At 41.0% G+C, this 21,546-nt stretch overlaps 1 protein-coding gene across 1 annotated transcript in view; it reads left to right on the forward strand.

Annotated features, from left to right (window-relative positions):
• SH3RF1 (SH3 domain containing ring finger 1) overlaps positions 1–4,922 on the forward strand; it is a 177,360-nt gene extending 172,438 nt beyond the window's left edge. The window contains exon 12 of the mRNA XM_053216730.1: positions 3,834–4,922. Within this exon, the coding sequence (XP_053072705.1) occupies positions 3,834–4,002 (169 nt within the window). The 3' untranslated portion in view covers positions 4,003–4,922. The remainder of the gene's footprint in view (positions 1–3,833) is intronic.
• Positions 4,923–21,546: the final 16,624 nt, after the last annotated feature.

The following is a 21,546-nucleotide window of genomic DNA, read 5'->3' on the forward strand; positions in this document are numbered from 1 at the left end:
TTGAGGGATAGATAACTACAAGCAGAATTGCCAGTTAAGAAAATGGGTCTGTTGGATCTGCGTAGAATGGAATGGAGGCAGGAAGAAATACAGGCAGGGAGGGCAGGTAGATTATTTGACCGGGTGAACGTCATGAGTTTGTCCACCAGGATGGCGGCAGTGACGATGAAGAGGAGTAGATGGGGTGCAGATTTTGAAAGTGGGATTATTAGCAGGTCCCATGGATGTCATGGGAGAGGGGTCTTTGATTCCTGAGGTTCAGAATTTCCCAAAAGCCCTACTCAGATAAGCATAATCCAAGCGAGGCGGAGGGTGGAGGAACAGATGTGAAGGGCTTCTGCAGCTGTGCCTTATATGTGTCTGTTGGTCTGTAAACATTCTACTTTCCATGCCTGACATAGTTGGCCATTTGCGCCCAGAATCTGGCCTTAAGAGTCTATGTTAGAAATCTGTGTGCAAACTACAAGGCTCGAGGCCAGGATCCTAGCTGGAAGATTTCTGAGTAGAGTCTGTTACCGCGGCACCTGGTAGCCTTCATACATCAGGGCTGTGTCACACTTTCCATTATGCACAGGGTTTCTCATTCCGCCCCCCAGAGGTTTATAACTTCGCAATGAAAATTTGCTCCCACTGGGAACTTGGCAGGAAGATTATGTTCTTAGCCCAGCAGCAGTTGTAGTTCAAAAAATTTTTTGACGAAATTGGTTTAGTGCATTTTATAAAATGCAAATATTAATCTAATTCACTTCAAGTTTTTCAAGAACTATTTTTGTTCCATTTCACCTTTAAGGCATCTCCCAGAGAACCGATGGGGAATACATTTCATGAAAGATCTACTCTGAATATGATTTGAGTCACCTGTATGCCTTTTTCCAGAATTACAAAGCTTTGCTCAAATTTTAACTTCCCCCAAATGGCAACTTATTACATTGCTTTCCACGTGGATTTTTAACATGTTTGCATCAGACTTGAGAAATCTTTTCATCTGAAACCCTTCTTCAGATAAGTCTATAATGAAATTATTTGTCCTGCTTTTAATGATATCAGATAAGAGATTCCAAAACCTAACTTTATCATTCTAAAGTGTCATGTCTCATTATCAGGCAGTTCTTTAGACTGTGGCCTGAGTCTGTTTCCTGGATAGAGGTGACCAGTGACTTCCTGGTCCATTCTTCACCTCCTTGAAGCACAGACCCCCGCCTGCTATTGCCTGAGCCACGTGATCGCAATGGGAGCTTGCATTTTGGGTGTAAACTATGTAACAGAAACCACTTAAGAGCATCACATTCATAATCTTACTCCATTACATGGAAATACCTGTTTAAGTTACTACAACCTTTTCCTACAGATGAGGAAACTGAGGCTGAGAGAGCAGAGATAATTAGCCCAAAGTTAAACTGCTCTAAATGACCTTTAAGTCTATGTCAGCCCTTAGACCCAAGCTTAGTACACAGCACCTGTGTGGGCATGCTTGATTGAACCCCAAACCTGGTGGGTTCAGTGGGTTCAACATGTTAACTCATGTTTGAATTAAATGAACGTTTCTTAGAAATAATAAGTCACCAAGGTGGCCCAGTCAGTTAAGCATCTGACTTTGGCTCAGGTCATGATCTCATGGTTCATGAGTTCAAGTCCCGCTTCGGGTGAGCACTGCTTCTCTCTCTCTCCTCTCTCTCTCTTCCTCTCTTTCTCTCCTTTCTCTCTCTGCCCCTCACTCATTCACTTGGGCCATCTCTCTCTCTCTCTCAAAAACAAGGAAGGAAGGAAGGGAGGGAGGGAGGGAGGAAGGAAGGAAAGAAGGAAGGAAGGAAGGAAGGAAGGAAGGAAGGAAGGAAGGAAGGAAGGAAGGAAGGAAGGAAAATAATAATAAATTAGCCTCTATGCTATACTTTGTTTCAGACCTTGGAGGATAATTTGGTTCATGTGCCCAGAGTAGCTCAGGAATTGTTTGGGGAAGCCATTTGACTTTTGCAGAGATGCCTTTTTTTATAGAGTAATAGTCTGGGGCTCTTGCTGGGGTCCTTCTTAATGAGAGTGGATTCTAGTTTTTATGAGAGGAGATTGATGAAGCTAGCAATCTTCTGAAAGGGCTAGTCGCTGATGGGTTTCATAGTTTAGGGGCAGTTCTATAGAATTTGTTATGACTATCATTATTTAAGCCATACCATTCTTTACTTACAGTCAAGAGTGGGTCTTGTGAGGCTCTGAACTTATTTTCTGACTTTAAGAACCAAACGAAAGTAGAAACTTGAAATCACCTTTATGATTGAATACTGCATAACAGCAAATGGAGAAAAATATATGTTCACATTTTTTTAGTTATCTGTTGTTATGTAACACATTACCTCCAAAATTGAGTGGCCTAAAACAACAATAAACATTTATTTCCCCACAGCTTCTGTGGGCTGGGAACTTGGGAGTGGGTTTTCTGGGTGGTTCTGGCTTGGGATATTTCCTGAGGTTGCAATCCAGATATCAGCCTCAGCTGTAGTCCTGTAAAGGCTTGACCAGGGCTAGAGGAGTCCCTTCCAAGGTGGCTTCCTGACATCACTGTTGGCTAGTTGGGTTTTTAGAAAGAAACTTTGGTTACTCACCATGTTCTCCTCTCTATAGGGATGCTGAGTTTTCTCACAATGCGGCAGCTCATTTTCTTCAGAGATCGAAGAGAAACTAATGTAGAAGCTACAAGGCCTTTTATGACCTAGACTCAGAAATCACGCAGTTACTTTCACAGTATTTTATTGGTCACACCAATCATCCCCATGCATTGTGGGGGAAGACTACACAAGAGTATGAATACCAGGAGGCAAGGGTCACTGGGGTCATCTTGGAGGTTGACTACCACATACCACCCTCCCCCCTTCCTCTGCCTTGGTTGGAAAAAGCAAGAGAGAGTAAAGGAGTGAAGTAACGCTGGAAAAAATAAAAGAATATGGGGCTCAAAGCCTCCGTCTGGCTTTCATGGCAGCTAATCATAATTTTGCACAAGGAGACTAAGGAGAAAGGAAGAAGGAAGATAATGTTAAACCAACAAGGCTTCTTGGGGTTTTAACTGATAATTATCCTTTTTCCTACTAATATCTGAGTTGAGAACCAATAAAGAAACAGACACAGTTGTCAGACAAATGGGTATCAGCCTCATTACTGGTGGTGTTGGATTGAATTTGTGGTCATTGTCCTTCCCTCCTTGTCTAGACCGTAGGACAGCCTGCCTGAAGGAGAATTTGGGTATGTAAGGCAGATGAACTGCCTTAGAATTGCTGCCTCATCCATGTCAAGCCCCAAAGTAAGGGACACAGAGAGATGGACTTCCAGACTCACTTCTAGAAGGCAGGCCTGACCCCCCTGGCCCTTGATCATCCCGTGCTTACAAGCAGAAGCAGAGCAGAAGCCACTCAGCCTAGAGGCAGGGAGTTCAGAGAGGACTGAATCCATCTAGTCAACCACTTCTCCTAATCTCACCAATCAAATGAATTCATTCCTTTTCTTCTTGGAGAAGAGGGAAGGACAGGGCATTTCCTCCTAGGAAACGGAATAAAATTTTCTGTATGAACAAGATACAAACAATGGAAAGGGACAAGAATAGCTCTTGCTGTACAGGTCACTCAGATAAACCAGTCTCATCGATAATGGACTGTTACACACATGTCAACTCTATTAAAATCAAGTCTCTACGAAGCAGAGAGTCGTTGTATTTTGAGTTGTTTTACAGATGTTATAAACTTCTGTTATTTTCTATTCTGTTTATGTTTAATGCTCTGTAGACCAATAGTGTACCTTTTTTTTTTCACTACTTTGAGTGGCTTTAACTAAAATATATCTCTCTTTTCTAGGCACAGGGTGGTAGTTTCCTATCCTCCTCAGAGTGAGGCAGAACTTGAACTTAAAGAAGGAGATATCGTGTTTGTCCATAAAAAGCGAGAAGATGGCTGGTTCAAAGGCACGTTACAACGTAATGGGAAAACTGGCCTTTTCCCAGGAAGCTTTGTGGAAAACATCTGAGGAGACTAACATTGAGAAGGCTGAAGTCACATCACACAACAAAATAGCACAAAGCAATTTAATGGAAAGAGCACATTTTGGACTTCCAGATGGTCAGGAGATGAGCAGAGGATGGGTGTGTGACCCCAGTGCCCTCAGCACAGTTAGGCCAGCCAACAGTGTGAAGAAGGCGTGTGTATGGGTCTTATCATTCTGGGTTCTGATGTGTAAGAACTGTGCCTTGTACTGTCTGATTTGCTATACAGAGAAACCTTTTTAAAAAGATATATAGCTAAAATGGACAATTGTTTACAAGGCTTAACTAATTTATTTCCTTTTTTACACTTGAATTTTTCTTGTAATAGATAAATTCTTTGGATTATGATTTTAAGAAATTATTAATTTATGAAATAATAGCTAAGGAGAAGCTGGATTATCTCCTGTTGAGAGCAAGAGATTTTTTTTTTTTTTCGACAGAATGAATCCCCCTTTCTCCCCTCACTGGTGTTACTTTTTACTTCTTTAAGACAGAAATGCCAGTTCTCTAATTTGGTTTTCTTCTTTAGGAAACTAAAACCTATAACTGAATCAATATCAATAAAGGCCTGGGGTAGGCAGACAGAAACAAGAGAAGAGAAGTTAGTGATTCCCTGTCTTTCTGGTTTGGTCAGGAATCACCCTTAAGACCTAGTCTTCAGTATAATTTTATGGGTTTTTAATTTCCCTAGAATGAAGCCAGTGAAGTGATAAGAATAAAGCACAACCTCAAACAAAAATGTATTCGGAAATGTATTTAGTTTTATAACAGAAGCAGCTGATTCATTGGTTGGAAATTGGGAAAATTGAAGTTGTACTCCTGTCTGAGAATGGCTATGAAATGTAATCGCCCATTTTACCCCAAGTGATCTGCATGCCCAGGACACAATAAAACGTTTGTGAGATTGTGGTGGTAAGTGGTGCACTCGTGCTAAGTCAAAGGCTATAAGAAACACTGTGAAAAGTTTACATTCATCCCTTGTGATTCTTTTCCCACCATCCTGCATGTGTTACTGGATTCCCACAGTAATAGGGACTGTGTGCATGGTGTGTATATTTCATTGCAATTTCCTGTTGAGGTTGGTTTGCGCTCAGAAGTGACCAATGCAGGAGGTGTAAAATAAACAGTATTCTTTTTGCTCCTGACCGAGGTCTCTGAGCGTACTCGCTCCCTCCCTGGCTAAGGAATCCATCAGCCATTAGACAAGTCATTAATGAAAATGTTCCTTTATGTCCTCCCAGCTGACGGATGTAAAGGATGAGCCGGGAGACTGCTCCTGTGACTGTTCTCTTGCAGCTCTGGGAGGCCTTTCACGAGTGAAAGTGCCCACACCTTACAACGGCGGCAGGATCCAGCTGAGCCCGTCTTTTTATATCCATTCTTTGATGTCATTGGCCTCTTCCCATTACATTCCGGCACCAAGCGGTCATGGGTCTGGGTAGTCCTAAAATCAAAAGGAGGGAAGACATCCTGGTAGTGAATGAAATTGTTACTACAGTTTTTTTGTGAAAAACAAATAAAAAACCCTTTTTCATTTTTTACTTTTAAGAATTACAACTGAGAAATAGAAACATGAACTGAAAAGTCTTCTTGCGATAGCAAGAGGTTTCATGGTCTTAAAAAGATATATCATGTGGTTGAAAATGAAATCATTCCTAAATTAACCTTATATATATATATATATATATATATATATATATATATATATATATATATAAAACACTGTACATTATGTTCCTGTGTGTTGAATTTTTAAAAAAATACTTTACTTGGATATTCATGTAATATATAAAGGTTTGGTGAAATGAATTTTAGTTAGAAAAAAAGCTGACATCAGCTTTCATCTGTGTAAGTTGACACCAATGTGTCATAATATTCTTTATTTTGGGAAATTAGTGTATTTTATAAAAATTTTAAAAAGTAAAAAGACTACTACAGCTTAAGATAATTTTTTACCTGTCTTTTCTCCATATTTTAAGCTATGTGATTGAAGTACCTCTGTTAATAGTTTCCTGGTATGAAGTTGGTTAAAATTTCATCTGTTAATAGATCACTTAGATAATATAATGTATGGGTTTTCTATTGGTTTTTTGGAGACAGTAGGTGGAGATTTTGTAACAAGGGCTTGTTACACAGCGATATGGTAATGATAAAATTACAATTTATCATTCCGCTTCATGTTAATAATTTGAAGACTGGAGAAAAGGTTCAAGATTAAAATTTGATGGTCAACCGTTACATGTCCCTTGTGTTAATTCTTAAAATTTTTCTTTTTTCCCCTTTTTTTAACCTGAAACACATTTGATATATAATTTCATTTCATAAAAATTATTTCCATGTACCTCGAACAGAAGATGTCTACAATAATCAATTCAGTGGTTATGAAGCATTTTACCTCTCCAACTGGCAAACATTGTTTGGTTAGTTCCCCAAGAAGTTTAAAATCTTCTTAAAACAGCTTGTTGAGGGAGGGACGCCTGGATGGTGGTCTGTTAAGCGTCTTGATTTCGGCTCAGGTCATGATCTCACAGTTGTCGGTTGTGAGATCCAGACCTACATCAGGCTCTGCGTTGACAGTGCAGAGCCTCCTTGAGAGTCTCTCTCATTCTCTCTCTCTCTGCCCCTTTCCTGCTCACACACACTCTCTCTCAAAATAAATAAATAAACATTAAAAAACAAAGTAGCTTGTGGAGATTTACCAGGGACTATATAATCTGCTCCCCTCTCCCCCTTCATGGTACTAAAATCTCTGGTGACTGCTAGAAGATACATCTTAGCCATAGAAAGAGGTACTAGACCTATAACCAACTATATGATAACCAATAGGTCTCAGCAGAGCTTGGGAACATCATCTTTAGACTTCATGACTTTAATGGAATGCCAGCACGTTGTAAGTTTAAAGAGACTGTGTTGGTCATGTTAAAAAAATATTTTCCTAACCTAACTTAGTTATCAAATTACTTAACAGAATTAAAATCAGGAATTCCAGTTTGTATCATAGCTTTGCTAAATCTACCTTTGTAACCACCTGAGCAAGTCAATTATTACTTAGTGTCCTCCTGTGACTGCCCTCTCTGCCACATTGAGTGAAGGCAAGGAGCAAAGGAGACTATGCCACTGTTTTGAAAAGTGCTATTGTAATAAACGGCAGCATTTTCATCTCTGGTTTCAAATATTTCATCTCATTCTCTTGGAGTACATGCATATAATGCCTTTACTGTGTCTAATTAGATTTAGAAGGAACAAATTAAGGTGATGTTTCCAGCTGTTATGCATTTAACTTTCTGTTCCTGATGAGAATAGGACAATTTTCATACCTGTAGAAGTTCAGAATATTTCAATCCAGAGCTCTAAGCAACATTAGAATTCAAGTTTAGAAAATGCTTTTAATAGATGTTAGGCTAAGTTGTTGCGTGTATCCATGTGAATTTTAGAAAATTAACTAGGATCGGGATGCCTGGATGGCACAGTCGGTTAAGCATCTGACTCCTGATCTCAGCCCAGGTCATGATCTCATAGTTCATGAGTTCAAGCCCCGCATCAAGCTCTGTGCTGATGGCATAGAGCTTGCTTGGGATTTTGTCTCTCCTTCTCTCTGCCCCTGCCCTGCTTGTCCTCTCTCTCTCTCTCTCTCTCTCTCTCTCTCTCTCTCTCTCTCAACATGAATAAATAAATTTAAAGTTACCTGAAACCAATTAAATTATGCCCTTATTGAGGTAGCATCCTATTGAAACTATTCCTTTCCAAGAAAAAGAATTTGCCAAGCTACCACAGTAATGGAGAGAATATTTACAAAAGAGATTGGCCAATGTCAAGGCTTAGAAGGCCTTGCCCTTCACTAACTCCTGTGAACTGCAGGCTATAATGGGATATGCTCCAGTGTGTATGGATGTTTCTAATGGGACTTTGCTCTATTCCCGGGAGTAATTATCATCAGAGACAGGAAGCTGTTGGAGTGGTAACCAGCCAATGTGAACTGTGACAGTTTTAAAAGACTCTCTCTCTGATTTACAAATGAATGTTTCTTTTATTTCTTTCATGTTTCTTCTTAATAACTTTCTGGCTTGGCTACTTCAATTTCCATTTTGAAAACACCACCTTGGTCTCATTCAGGGCAAATTCTTATTGCATTGCAGTCATCCAGACATTCAATAATCATGTTGAAGGGACCTGCAATTCACATTAATCTTTGAGCCATCATTCAATACTATTATTATATGGTAAGACTACTTTAGTGATACTGTTAAGTCTCCAAAGACAACAAAACTATCCCTACCAGTAATCAGTGAGCCAGATGTCACTGCTATTGCTTCCAACTTAAATAAGAAATTTGGTTCCAGAAGGCTTTGACCTTGAGTTGAATCTTTCAAGGTCTGAATCCTTGTAAAAGTACTAGAAAAAACCATCAGACATTTCAGAGTGAGAAGGCCTTCCTAAATATGACTCAAAAACCAGAAGCCATAAAAAAGGAAACATTGATACATTCAACTACAGAAAAATATCTACACAAAAAGACACCATAACCAAAGTCAAAAGGAAATAATAGACAAAAAAGGTACTTGTAACTCCTATAGCAAAGTTTCCTTTATATATAAAAAGCTCCCACAAATCAATAAGAATAAGAACAAAAGCTCAAAAGTAAAATTGACCAAGGATTTGTGACAGAGACTGCCAATTACCTCCCAATGTTCATTTTTCTTTTCTTTTTTTAAATCTTTATTCATTTTTTGAGAAAGAGCCAGAGCATGAGCGGGGGAGGGGCAGAGAGAGAGAGGGAGACACAGAATCTGAAGCAGACTCCAGGTTCTGAGCTGTCAGCACAAAGCCCGATGCAAGGCTTGAACCCACAAACTGTGAGATCATGACCTGAGCTGAAGTCAGATGCTTAACCTACTGAGCCACCCAGGTGCCCCCCAGTGTTCATTTTTCAGTTCTTCCTTATTAACTGATATCTGGGCAATGTACTCAATCAAAACCTACATTTCCAGTTTTTCGTGGATGCAGCCATGTGACTAAGTTGTTGAAATATAAGTTCAAGTGTTAAAGGAAACTTCTGGTAAGTTCCTAAAAGGGCACACACCCTTTGGCCATTTTGCTTTTCCTTCTTCCAGCCTGCAATGTAGAGTTGAAGGCTGGTACTCTAGCAACTGTTGAACCATAAGTTTCAGCTTTTAAGATAGAAGCCACATTTTATTTTATTTTATTTTTAATACAATTTATTGTCAAGGTGGCTAACATACAGTGTATACAGTGTGCTCTTGGTTTTCAGGGTAGATTCCCGTGATTCATCACTTACAGACAATACCCAGTGTGGAAGCCACACTTTAATGTGATAGAGGAGGAAAAAAAAGAGCTTGAGACCCTGATACACTTGTGGCCTTCATGCCAGCCTGAACTACCCATCTTCAGAGATAACTTATGTGAGACTAAGTCCCTTGAATTTAAGCCACTCTAAGTGTGATCTCTTACCCTTAAGCAACATGACTGATGCCAATATAAATTGCTACTTTGGGGGGGTCTGGCTGGCTTGGTCGATAGAGTATGTGACTTTTTTTAAAGTTTATTTTGAGTGCGGTGCAGAGAGAGGGAGAGAGAGAATCTCAAGAAGGCTCCACAGTCAGCACAGAGCCTGTTGTGGGCTTGAACTCACAAACTATGAGATCATGATCTGAGCCAAAATCAAGATTCAGACACTTAACTGACTAAGCCACCCAGGCACCCCTATAGTATGTGACTCGATTTCGGGTCCCACACTGGGTATAGAGCTTGCTTTAAAAGTAAATACATAAATTGACAGTCATCAAAAAGAAATTCTAATATATAGGAAAGTTCCATTCATTCCTAATGTAGATGCACGTTAACAACAGTGAAGTATTTTTCACCTATAAAATTGGAAACTTTAAAAAATTAGAAATCACTGTGTTGGCAAAATGAGGAACACTTAGTATTTTGCTATTGAGAATATAATTTGATAAAATGTGTAGGGAGAGCAATCTAGAAAATATCAAAATTGCAAATGCATTTACTCATTCTACTTCTAAGAATTTGTCTTCTGGTATATTTATTTATCAAGTGTAAAATGACAGTACCATATTCATTGCAGTATTATTTACAATAGGAAAATATTGGAAACAACCTAAATGTCCGTCAATAGGAAACCGTTGAATTATAGTAAATTTACTATAATATCAGACTACTACATAACCATGAAAAGAATGGGGAAGTCTTTTATACATGGATATGGGAACATCTCTGAGATATACCATTAAATGAAAAAGATAAGGTAGAGTATGCTACTGTTTAGGAAAAAGTCAGTAGGGGAAAGACTATATATAGTACATCGATAGCGTGTATATATAGCTCTCTAGAAGGATGTATAAGAAATAGAATGTTGGTTGCCTTCACCATTGAAGATGGGACTTATGCTAACTTATAGTAAGTCTCTCAGAAAGATATAAGAAACTGAAACTCCAGTCTTCAATGGAAGCCATATACAGTTGACCCTGAACAACACAGGTGGGAACTGTGCATGTCCACTTATATGCAGATTTTTCTCAATAAATACGGTATAATACTATGAACGTATTTTTCTTCCTTATGATTTTTTTAATGTTTATTTTTAGAGAGAGAGACAGAGTGCAAGTGGGGAAGGGGCAAAGAGAGAGGGAGACAGAATCTGAAGCAAGCTCCAGGGTCTGAGCTGTCAGCACAGAGCTTTACGCAGGGTTCGAGCTCACGAACTACGAGATCCTGACCTGAGCTGTACTGAGCCACTTAACCAACTGAGCCACCCAGGTGCCCCATCTTCCTTGTGATTTTCTTAACGTTTTCTCTAGCTTACTTTATTGTAAGAATGCAATATATAACACATGACATACAAAATATGTGTTAATTACCTACATTATCAGTAAGGCTCTGGTCAACAAGCTATTTAGTACTTAAGTTTTGGGGGATTCAAAATTTTTGACTGCATGGGGCACCGGTGACCTAACCCCTATGTTGGTCAGGGTCAACTGTATTTGGAAAAGAGAATGAAGAAGGGCAGAGACAAACGTTAAAATTTTTTTAGGAAAATGAGATCTTTGAAATTAAGTTGGAAAGCAAAAGGATACCCACTTTAGTGAGAATGATTCATCATGTTACTGCTGAGTTCAAGACCAGACAGAAAAATTATCTCATTGAGAGAGAGCCATTCCACATTCCACTCCTGTTCAGAGCACATTGTCTTTAAGAACCCAGTATAGCCCAGAGGTTGATTTTCCACAAAGAACTGACTTTTATTCCTCTGCTGTTATTTTGAGAAAGTGAGAACCAGTGGACTTGTTTTATGGTACAATGGATACCATGAAAAAGACCTAACAAAATAAGTTGGATATACAACTAAGTCAATGATTAGATTCCACCGGGGTTTCCGCATGTATTTCCAAGATACAGAACTAGCACACTTGCTGTGGTGCAAAACAAAGGGAAAGTCTCAACAAAAGACAAATGCTATGGTGCAGGCTTCCAGACTTTGATCTTCTCTAAGGATAAGTCTGAAACAAGGCAGGACTTATGCAGGTGGTGGTCTTGGTATGAAAACTGCCACAGGAGTCCTTAGCAGTTCTAGACAGGCACACTACCTACACATAATGGAAATAGATTCAGACATTCAACATGTCGCTCATCATCCAGGTGGTTCAAGATGAGAGAGCAAGAGTAATGATTATCTGCTTGGCAAACTTGAACTCACAGACCTCACCCACTCCTCTTGGATCATGCAGAATCAAGAGGCCTCTAGCCTTAATCCTCTCAGAGGAGCTGCTACCGGCAAGAGGATGCGTAGCAAAAAAAGCCCTACCAAGACCTGCCTCCCAGAGCAGAAGGTGTTTGATCAAGTAAGATGTAAGATTCACAGTCCTCGCTGACACTATAGCTATATAGGTTTTCTCCAGCTCCTTCTGCAGATTTTCAACTTTACCTTTCAAGGAATTCAATTCTTTTTGAAGGTGGAGCCTCTGAAAGACCCATTATTGAAGGAGATCAGTCTGCCACACCCAGCTGGCCATTAAATCACAGGACCTCATAGCTGAAATGTTTCTAATGGCAGCTGTAAAATTACATTTGAACTGTTATTTAAGTGTTTGGCTGTTCTGAATATATATATATAATATATATATGTATATACATATATTATATATATAATATACTACATATTATATATATAATATAATATATAATATATATGATAAAATATATATTATATAATATATATGATAAATTTTATCAGTATATATTTTCTAGATCCACACTGTCTAATAGGACTTATGCTCCAGAAAGTGATGGAAAGTTTTACAGTTTTTTATCTGCACTGTCCAATATGGTAGCCACTAGCCACTTGTGGCTATTGATCCCTTCAAAAGTGGCTACTGTGAGGAATTGAATCTCTAATTTGATTTAATTTTAACTAGTTAAAATTTAAATTTAAGTAGCCACGTGTGGCTAGTGGCTACCATATTAGACAGTGCAGTTTAAGACAATAACTATTTTTAAATGTTCGGACCAAAAACAAAATGTAAAAGCAAACAATGTGGCATTGCTACCCTGTATCCGACTTCTCATTTGGAGGCACCAATTTATAAGTTAAGGATCACAGAACTGGATTCTAACAAAGAAACTTTCCCGAGATACGTGAAAACATCTTAACTTTGGGCAACAGAGACTATTCTTTTAATTTTCAGTAATTTCTGGTGGGGTTTTGGGCTGGTGGGGGTTCGGAGCTGATGGCCAAGATGATAGGGAAAAATCTGTTACAAGATGGCTGACAGGATGATAGGGAAATTCCAGTCCCCCGACAGAAGACTTCCCTTCCAGGTTCTTCTTCCTACTCTGCTTGCCTCACGGGCCAAATTACTACTAATGCGGAATGCGGAAGTAACACACTATAAATTTTTCCCTCTGCTTACACTCACTGGCTCGATCTCTCTCGCTCGGGGCTCAGACCTCTGGAGACTGATCTCCTCTGAGCCCGCCGGTGTGAAACAAGCCTCCTGCCTTCCAAGATCTCCGAGTGCTGCTTGGTTCTTCCACCTGGTGATCCAGACCAGGTTCCATAGCAAAGAATTCTTGAAGATGTCTCTGGTGCAAAAAGGTGATTTTATTAAAGCACAAGCACAGGACCGCTGGGCAGAAAGAGCTACACTGGAGTTGTGAAGAGTGATTGGTTATAAACTACGGGAGTCGGGGAAATAAAGTCCTGAGGAGGTTTCTTAAAGGGATTTCCATATGCTAAAGACTCACAGATTACTGGAGGCCTAGCTATTGTCAAGATGAGGTTGTTTTTCCCTCTAGCAAAGCATTAACATTAAGACAGTAGGGAGTTCCTGGACATTATTAGGCTATTGATAAGACTGTCCTTTTCTTGTAATTTTACCAAGATATTTGTAAACTGATGGAGACTTTTATCAGTTTAACCACTTATTTTCTGTCCTTTCCTTTGTTTTGGGGCAGCCAGGAGTGTCTGAGGAATATCACACACATCCCACCTGGGGAGGGGGGTTGCTAGGTAGGGCTTGACCCTCAGCTTGCCTTATGGTCCCTCATCAGTTATTTCCCCCTTTTGCCCCCCAAAAAGTAGACGAAGTAAGAAGTTAAAGAAGAGAATTAGGAGATCCTACTAAAACTCTTTTTTTAATGTTTATTTATTTATTGGGCACACATACACACACACAAACCGGGAGGGGTAGAAGGAAACGGAGAGAATCCAAGCAGGTTCTGTGCTGTCAGCGCAGAACCTGGCTTGGGCCTCGATCCCACGAACCATGAGATCATGACCTGAGCCGAAATTAAGAGTCAGTTGCTTGACTAACTTAGGCACCCAGGCACCCCCCTACTGAAGCTTTTTGGTGTGGCAGAAAGGACCAGTGCCTTCGATACAAGCAGAGATCCTGTCATCCTTCAAAGGGCAGGCCTCGTCTCCTCCAAGCCTGTCTTGATTTTAACATTCACCTTGATCTTGAGCCCACTAAGGGTCCCCAGAATGAACACATGACTCTCAAAGCTGCTAAGATGATGATCAGATGATCTGCCTACTGGGAACTTAATGAACATTTTCTCAGTGGATTGAGGTTGGGGTTTATAGAGAGGAAAAAAATGGAATTGTAGCCCCTCTAATTAAACATGAAATGACACCTGTGGAACAAAGGCCATGCTTCTTATTCCCCAGGCCCTGGAGCAAGGTCAGTTCAAGTGAAGGCCAGTGCCTTATCTTTCCAATCACATCTAGTTCATTTCTTTTGCCAGAGAAAATTGAAAGCTTAATGGAATTACCTTTTCCCTTTTTTTAAGCACTCGAGGGTGCTACAAGGCATAAAGCAAAAACGTCCTTTTGAGTAAAACCAATTTCCTTATAAATTATATCACAAAAGCACATTCAATAAACTCCCTAAAGGCAGAAACAAAGTCATGAAGACTGAGGCCCCACTGCCAGCTCACTCCTTAATACAAGTTAATTCAGCCATGGCCTGCGGTCTTGATTGGTCTTTTTTCCTTTCTCACAAAGGTTTAGTAAGAGGTTCTGTTAAGAACTGATTCTGGATCGGGAACCTTAGTTCTGGGGGGAGGGGAGATTCCATGGGTATCTGGACGATACCAGACGCCAGCATCACCATGTCTTGTGGGTCCTATGTGTGAAACAGCTGCTGGCTTTAAATTACTTCATATTGAATGAGGCCACGTTGGTTCTTAAAGCCCTCTGTGTGTCAGCAAGCCCTCTTCCTCAACCAGGAAGCCCAAGAGTTGAAACCTGAAGTACATAAGACTGCTTAACGCATGCTCTAAATACAACATACTGTGTTTATTTCTTATTGCACTTTCCTGTGGCATTGATAAAGGTGTTTGTAAAGACTAGAACATTCCAACCGCCAGGCCAGAAAAGCCCTCTGATAACAACAGAATGCCGTAAGACCACACCCCATACATCCCCTCCCCTGCCTATGATCACACGCTGAACATATACGGACCCCCACCCACGATCAGACGTTCTCTGCCTGCTCTCCTGCATGTACCCTTCACCCGCAATCTCTCCCTGTAGAACTCTAGGTGTCTATCTTGTGGGCAGAGCCTGTCACCTCCCCTAACTGCTGGCACCTGAGGTAAATTTCTCGCTTTTCTTTTCCAACCCTCCTCTCTTGAGTTATTGGCTTCTCCTGGGACCAATTTATCTGAGTTTGTCCGGCAGGAGTGTTGGCAAACCCAACCGTGCTTTCGATTTGCCTAGCCCCTTGTCCCAAAGGGGATTCCCAGGAGGGAGCAGTCAGCCCCCCGCACTGCACCAGGGCTTCCCTTCAATTCCTGAGTTAAGGGCTGTGATAGATCCGTAACATGTGGACAGTAAGTAAAGATGGACATAGAGGGTAATTTAAGAGACAGTGCTCAAAGGAGGCTCATATATTATATTGGTCCCGTGGTACTCAAGCAGCCAAGTCTTTATACAATAGCCACCTGCAAGGATGCAAGTCTGAGGTAAGGAGTAAGGAATCGTTCCTCTGTTCCTGTCTGCAGAGGAAGAGCTGGGCGCTTGAAGATGTGAGGAAACAGGACAAACCGCCTGCTTGCTCTGGCTCCCGCCCCCATGGCAGTAGGGCGGTCCCCCATATAGTGCCACTGCATGTTGTACTGGGTAGCAATTGTGGGATTGCTATGATGTGGTGATGGGTGCAGAAATCAAAGCTGGGCTGGAATGTCACCCTTCACACTAAACTGTTCTTTTCCTGTGATTTCTTTACCCACTGACACAGATGTGTGGGATTGGCATGTTATCAGTCAGCCCCTGGAAGAAAACTGACGTGGGTGAAGCTTTCAAGAGGGTATCTCAAAAGAAATGCTTCCCATAAGCAAAGCTGTAATAATCTCTCCCACCATTTAAATTCACCCAGTGGCTCAGGCCTGAAGAAAGCAGACTCAAAACTTTTAAAATCAGAATCTTGCCCTCTGATCCTGAACAATTCTTTATGCCAGAGAATGCATTTATTTTCTTTTCTTAAAAAAAAAAAAAAATCCTATGGTTTGGATTATTTCTCTCTTACCTCACTGTCTCTGTTTCTCTTCTTGTGTCTCCATCTCTGCCTGTTTATCCCTGTCCCCCCAACCCCTCACTCTCTCTTTAGAGTAGGTGTTGGGTGATGAAGCTTGGTGTCTGATGTGATGTTCCGTATACTTAACTACTCCTCTTAAATTCCCATCTGAAAACCCATTGAGGGTTGTTGTTGTCGTTGCCTTTTCTCTCTCCTTAGTTTTAGTTGTATTAAGTCATTTTCAGGGTACTGGGATATAATAAAAGACAACACAGCTGAATCAAAAGGGGGAAGAAGACTTCAATGATTCCATCTGGATTCAGATTCTCAAGGAGCTGAAATGTATTTGTTATTTGCCTGAATTTCATACACTTATGCCCCACTATGTTTCAAAACCAATTATATTATTTTATTGAGTGGGTTCTCACAACCCACCGTGTGTTTAGCTAAAACAATCATTGTGACAGATACAGAAGAAATACTTTTTTTATACTGCAAATGTTTGGAGGTACCTTACAACAACATATACAATAAAAATGGCAAAAAAAAAAATGCAAATAGGTAAAATGTGTGATTAGGGAAAACAAATAGGATAGCAAGAGGAGGGGATAATTAGAAGAAATAGGGGTGCCTGGCTGGCTCAATCAGTGGAGCATGCAACTCCTGATCTCAGGGTTGTGAGTTTGAGTCCCTTGGTGGGTGTAGAGATTATTTAAAATAGAAGAAGAGAAAGAAGAAGGAGGAGGAGAAGGGGGGGAGGTGGTGGAGGGGAGGGGGAGGAAGGGAGAGAGGGGAAGGAGGAGGGAGAAGGGGAGGGGGGGAGGAGAAGAAGAAGAGGAGGAGGAGGAGGAGAGGAAGAAGAAATAAAAGACACTGTCCTTGCCCTTAAGATTACAGTCTGGTGGGGGAGAAAACACAAACTGAAAATTGTAATGAGAAGGCAGTGCATCATTATAATAACTAAGATTACAAATGCAGTATGAGCTCAGAGGAGAGGGAGGCCACGGAAGGCAGGAAAAATGTTTAGATAAAAAGGTGATAGGACCTGGACACTGAAGAGTGGAGAGATTTTGAATAGGTGTCAGGGAAAGCAAAGGACCTACAAGGGAGGAGACCTTCAGCAAAAGGGCTCAGCAGCAGACATCAGGCAGGCATATTTGTAGGGAGATGGAAAACCCATGACTAATACAGAAAATGTGCAGTTTATAGTTAGCTTATGGCCAAATGCTAGCAAGTCATGAAAGCCAAAAAGAAGTATTTACCTTGATGCTGCTAAAGGTTTCCTAATATGGAAGTCACGTGGAAAAAAGATGCGACCCCAACCGTCTGTAAGATCAGGGTTATGGAGATAAGCGGGGGAGGGGTCAAGGGAGAACATGAGGAGATAGGGAACTATACCTTGAGGGGCAGGGGGCAGAGGGAATGAGGAGAAAAATCAAGCCAGAAGAGACATTTTGGAAAAAAGAGCCAATAGGAATTAATGGCTGAATGAATATAGGAAATGGAGGAGATGAAACAAAAAACACCAAAGATTTATATCACAGTGACTGTGGCAGTGGCCTTTGGAAGGGACTCAGAGGTCGGATAGGAAGAGCATTTCCAGGCAAAAGGGAAAGTTTTATTTTGGGACTGTTGACTTGAAATAACGTCAGGAGTTTAAACTGTAAATGTCATGTAGATAGCTGAAGACATGAAATTTCAGTTCACCTGGGGTGACAGTGAGAAAAATATCAATGGGGTGATTTTGAACCCCTTCAAGAAAAAGCAGCATGGGTGATGGATAAGTCCAGGGCCAAAGGCAGCAGTTTGGAAAGGCACATTGCACAGCATTTCTTACTGGTAACACAGTCGGGAAGAGAGGGTCAGGATAAGTCCCACTTCAGAGAAGCCAAGAGAGCAGTTTCCAGAAGCAGAGGTCAACAGTATGTCCCACAGCAGAGAGGAGCAAGAAAGAACTTTGTATTTCCCGATCTCTTCTCATTGTCGCTGGCAATCCAACTGAATCTCCAAGTGGGATGTTACATTGGACATTCTGAGAGATTCTGCTCAGAGAACCAACCCAAGGAACTCTTGGCAGAAATCCTGACCCCTTTCCCTCCTCAGCTAATATATAAATATATATATATATATATATATATATATATATATATATATATATATATATATATAAAGCTATTGCTCTTCAGGAAGCAAAGATCGTGTAGACCCAGTCAGAGTTGAAATAAAATTTTGGTGTTCTCACTATAATGTAATTGTGCAGTAATGTATAAATCCTGCTGGCAGATCATATGGGGATTGACATATAAAAAGGATGTCTTTAAAATCATATAAAAGTCTCATTGAACACAGCATGATATTTGATATATAAATATGGCAGTGTTTTCCTTATATTGGTTTTTCTTGTATAAAATAAGAACAGATCGTTTATGAGAAGTCACATATCCCCCTTGCTAACTGTGCCGTTCATGCAATTGTGTGCAGAGAACCCACATGCCTGATATGAGTAACAACTTTGGCAAGTGCTTGCTGCTGCGAACACTTACAAGCATCTCCATTTGCTATTTGGATTCACATCTTGACTGGTCGTTCCCTTTATGTGATTTTTTCCCCCCATCTCTAATCATTTTCTCTGCTTCTTATATTACACTGCTCACTCTGGGCATATGGCCACGGAGACGGAAGAAACACACATTGTTGTTGATTCTGCAGTGCTTGTAATGTCTGTTAACTCTGCTGGTGATTTCTCAAGAGCGAGAACATGGGGTGACTTTGAAAAATGTTTCCTTCCTGGTAGGACAAAATGGAGAAGTATCCAGAATTGTTTGTTTCCTCCTTGCAGAAAGAAACATCATGAAAGCCAGACAACTCTTTGCTGATCCTTCAAGACAGCTAGTCCAGACAGTGGATTCCGGTTCCTCAAGTTGCAAAGCACGTTCCCTTTGCTAATGCTGTGGGACCAAAACTGCCCTCACAAGGCTGGCTTCTGCGTGGCTGGGCAACCTGGCGGAGCTGTCATCTGATACGAGTCAAGATTCTCCCCAGTGACCTGGGCTTGTACATACTCTCCTTGTTCCTTCTGTCCGGGTTGGTAGGTTATCACACGTAACCCTGAAGGGACCGTCAGGTGTCACAGGGTACCAATCTGCGCTGCGCGGCACTTGCAGAGTGGAGCTGGAAAGCACGGTCTTGTTGCAAACTCGAGCCCTTCCAGGCTCGCCTCGGTTCCTCTGCTTGTAGGTAAATAACTGCCACCTGTCTGTGCGGAAAGCTGCTGAAGAAAGCTATGGTATCGTGATTTATAATAAGAAGTATATATTTGGTTTTCATCCCCTTTTCTGGCACAGACCTCTTGGAATTTCCTACCTGTTGAGAGCAACAAAGGTGTCTCTTGTTATGCTAATGAGGTGACTTTCTAAAGCACCTGAGAATGCTGATCTTCAGAGGAGCCAATAGTGTGCTTAGAGGGCTGCAATTTCACCCCACTCTCCACACCCAGCCTCCTGAGCAACCAGAGGGGCTAGAGGTTGAATCAATCACTAACGAATGAGTTCATCAATCGTGTAATGAAGCTTCTGTAAAAACCCAAAAGAAACGGACAGGGTTAGAAGAGCCTCTGGATTGGTGAACACGCAAATATCTGGAGGGGAGAGTGGTGTGCCTGGAGAGGGCATGGAAGGAAGTTCCACACGACCTGCCCTGTACCTTGCCCTATGCATCTCTTCCATCTGGTTGTTCCTGAAAGACGTCCTCTTAATAATCCAGTGATCTGGTAAGTAAAATGCTTCTCTGTGTTCTTTGAGCCTCTCTAGCAAATTAATCAAACATGAGAGTGAGGTCATTAGAACCCTCAATAGGTAGCCAGTCAGAAACATGGGTAACAGCCCAAGTCTGACGTCATGGTGGCCATGGGGGCTGCCTGGGGCGGGCGGTCTTGTGGGACAGAGCCTTAACCTGTGGGATCTGACACTATCTCTAGGTAGATAGTGTCAGAATTGAGTTGGATTCTTAGATGCCCTACTGGTGTCTGAGAATTGCTTAGTGTTTTCTAGGAAGAAGCCCCTGCCCCACCTTGGAATTCGGTGCAGGAACCTAGTTTAGAGACCCACCTGGAGATTCTCTCCTCAGTGATTACTCATTATGAGAACAATTTAGGGTGCCTGGATGGCTCAGTCGGTTAAGCGTCCAACTTCGGCTCAGGTCACAATCTCATGGCTTGTGGGTTCAAGACTTGCATTGGGTTCTCTGCTGTCAGTGGCTTCCGATCCTCTGTCCCTCTTTCTCTGCTCCTCCCCCACTCATGCATGTGCATGTGCACTCTCTCTCTCAAAAATAAATAAACATTAAAAAAAAAAAGAATGCAAGTTAAACAGGGCACCTGCCTGGCTCAGTCAGTAGGGCATGTGACTCTTGATCTCAGGGCTGGGTCATGAGTTGGAGCCCCATGTTGGGTGTATAGGTTACTTACAAAAATAAAACAAAGAATGCAAGTTAAATATTCTCTAGGGAATGCAAGCTGGTGCAGCCACTCTGGAAAACAGTATGGGGTTCCTCAAAAAACTAAAAATAGAACTACCCTATGACCCAGCAATTGCACTACTAGGTTTTTATCCAAGGGATACAGGTGTGCTGTTTCGAAGGGACACATGCACCCCCATGTTTACAGCAGCACTATCAACAATAACCAAAGTATGGAAAGAGCCCAAATGTCCATCGATGGATGAATGGATACAGAAGATGTGGTATATATATACAATGGAGTATTACTCGGCAATCAAAAAGAATGAAATCTTGCCATTTGCAACTACGTGGATGGAACTGGAGGGTATTATGCTAAGTGAAATTAGTCAGAGAAAGACAAAAATCACATGACCTCACTCATATGAGGACTTTAAGAGACAAAACAGATGAACATAAGGGAAGGGAAATAAAAATAATATAAAAACAGGGAGGGGGACAAAGCATAAGAGATTCAAAAATATGGAGAACAAACAGAAGGTTACTAGAGGGGGTGTGGGAGGGGGATGGGCTAAATGAGTAAAGGACATTAAGGAATATACTCCTGAAATCATTGTTGCACTATATGCTAACTAATTTGGATGTAAATTAAGAAAATAAAATAAAATAAAGTATTCTTTAAGCATTTCTCCTGTTTCTTGCAGTACTCTTTGAAAGGGGCTAGTTGCTCTGGTATCAGGTTGTCTCCTCTACAATGTGCAGCCTTTTCATATGTTCGGTAATTTTTTTTCTGTTGTGATTTTGCTTATTCTTAAAGAGGGAAGTCTACATGTATCCAGTAATGGGAATTAAGATGTGTTCTTTTAGAATGGTGTGGATTCAACTACAAACCTTTGGGAGAAAGGAAATGTTTAGATTTATTGTAGTTTTTCTTTGACATCTTACAGATAAGGATGAGAATAGGTGGAGGGTTGTTGGCACCAAAGGCAATATCTTTTGGGCCTGAAGATTTCTTGGAGA

This window comes from Acinonyx jubatus, chromosome B1 (genome assembly GCF_027475565.1).
Source record: "Acinonyx jubatus isolate Ajub_Pintada_27869175 chromosome B1, VMU_Ajub_asm_v1.0, whole genome shotgun sequence".
Lineage (NCBI taxonomy): Eukaryota > Metazoa > Chordata > Mammalia > Carnivora > Felidae > Acinonyx > Acinonyx jubatus.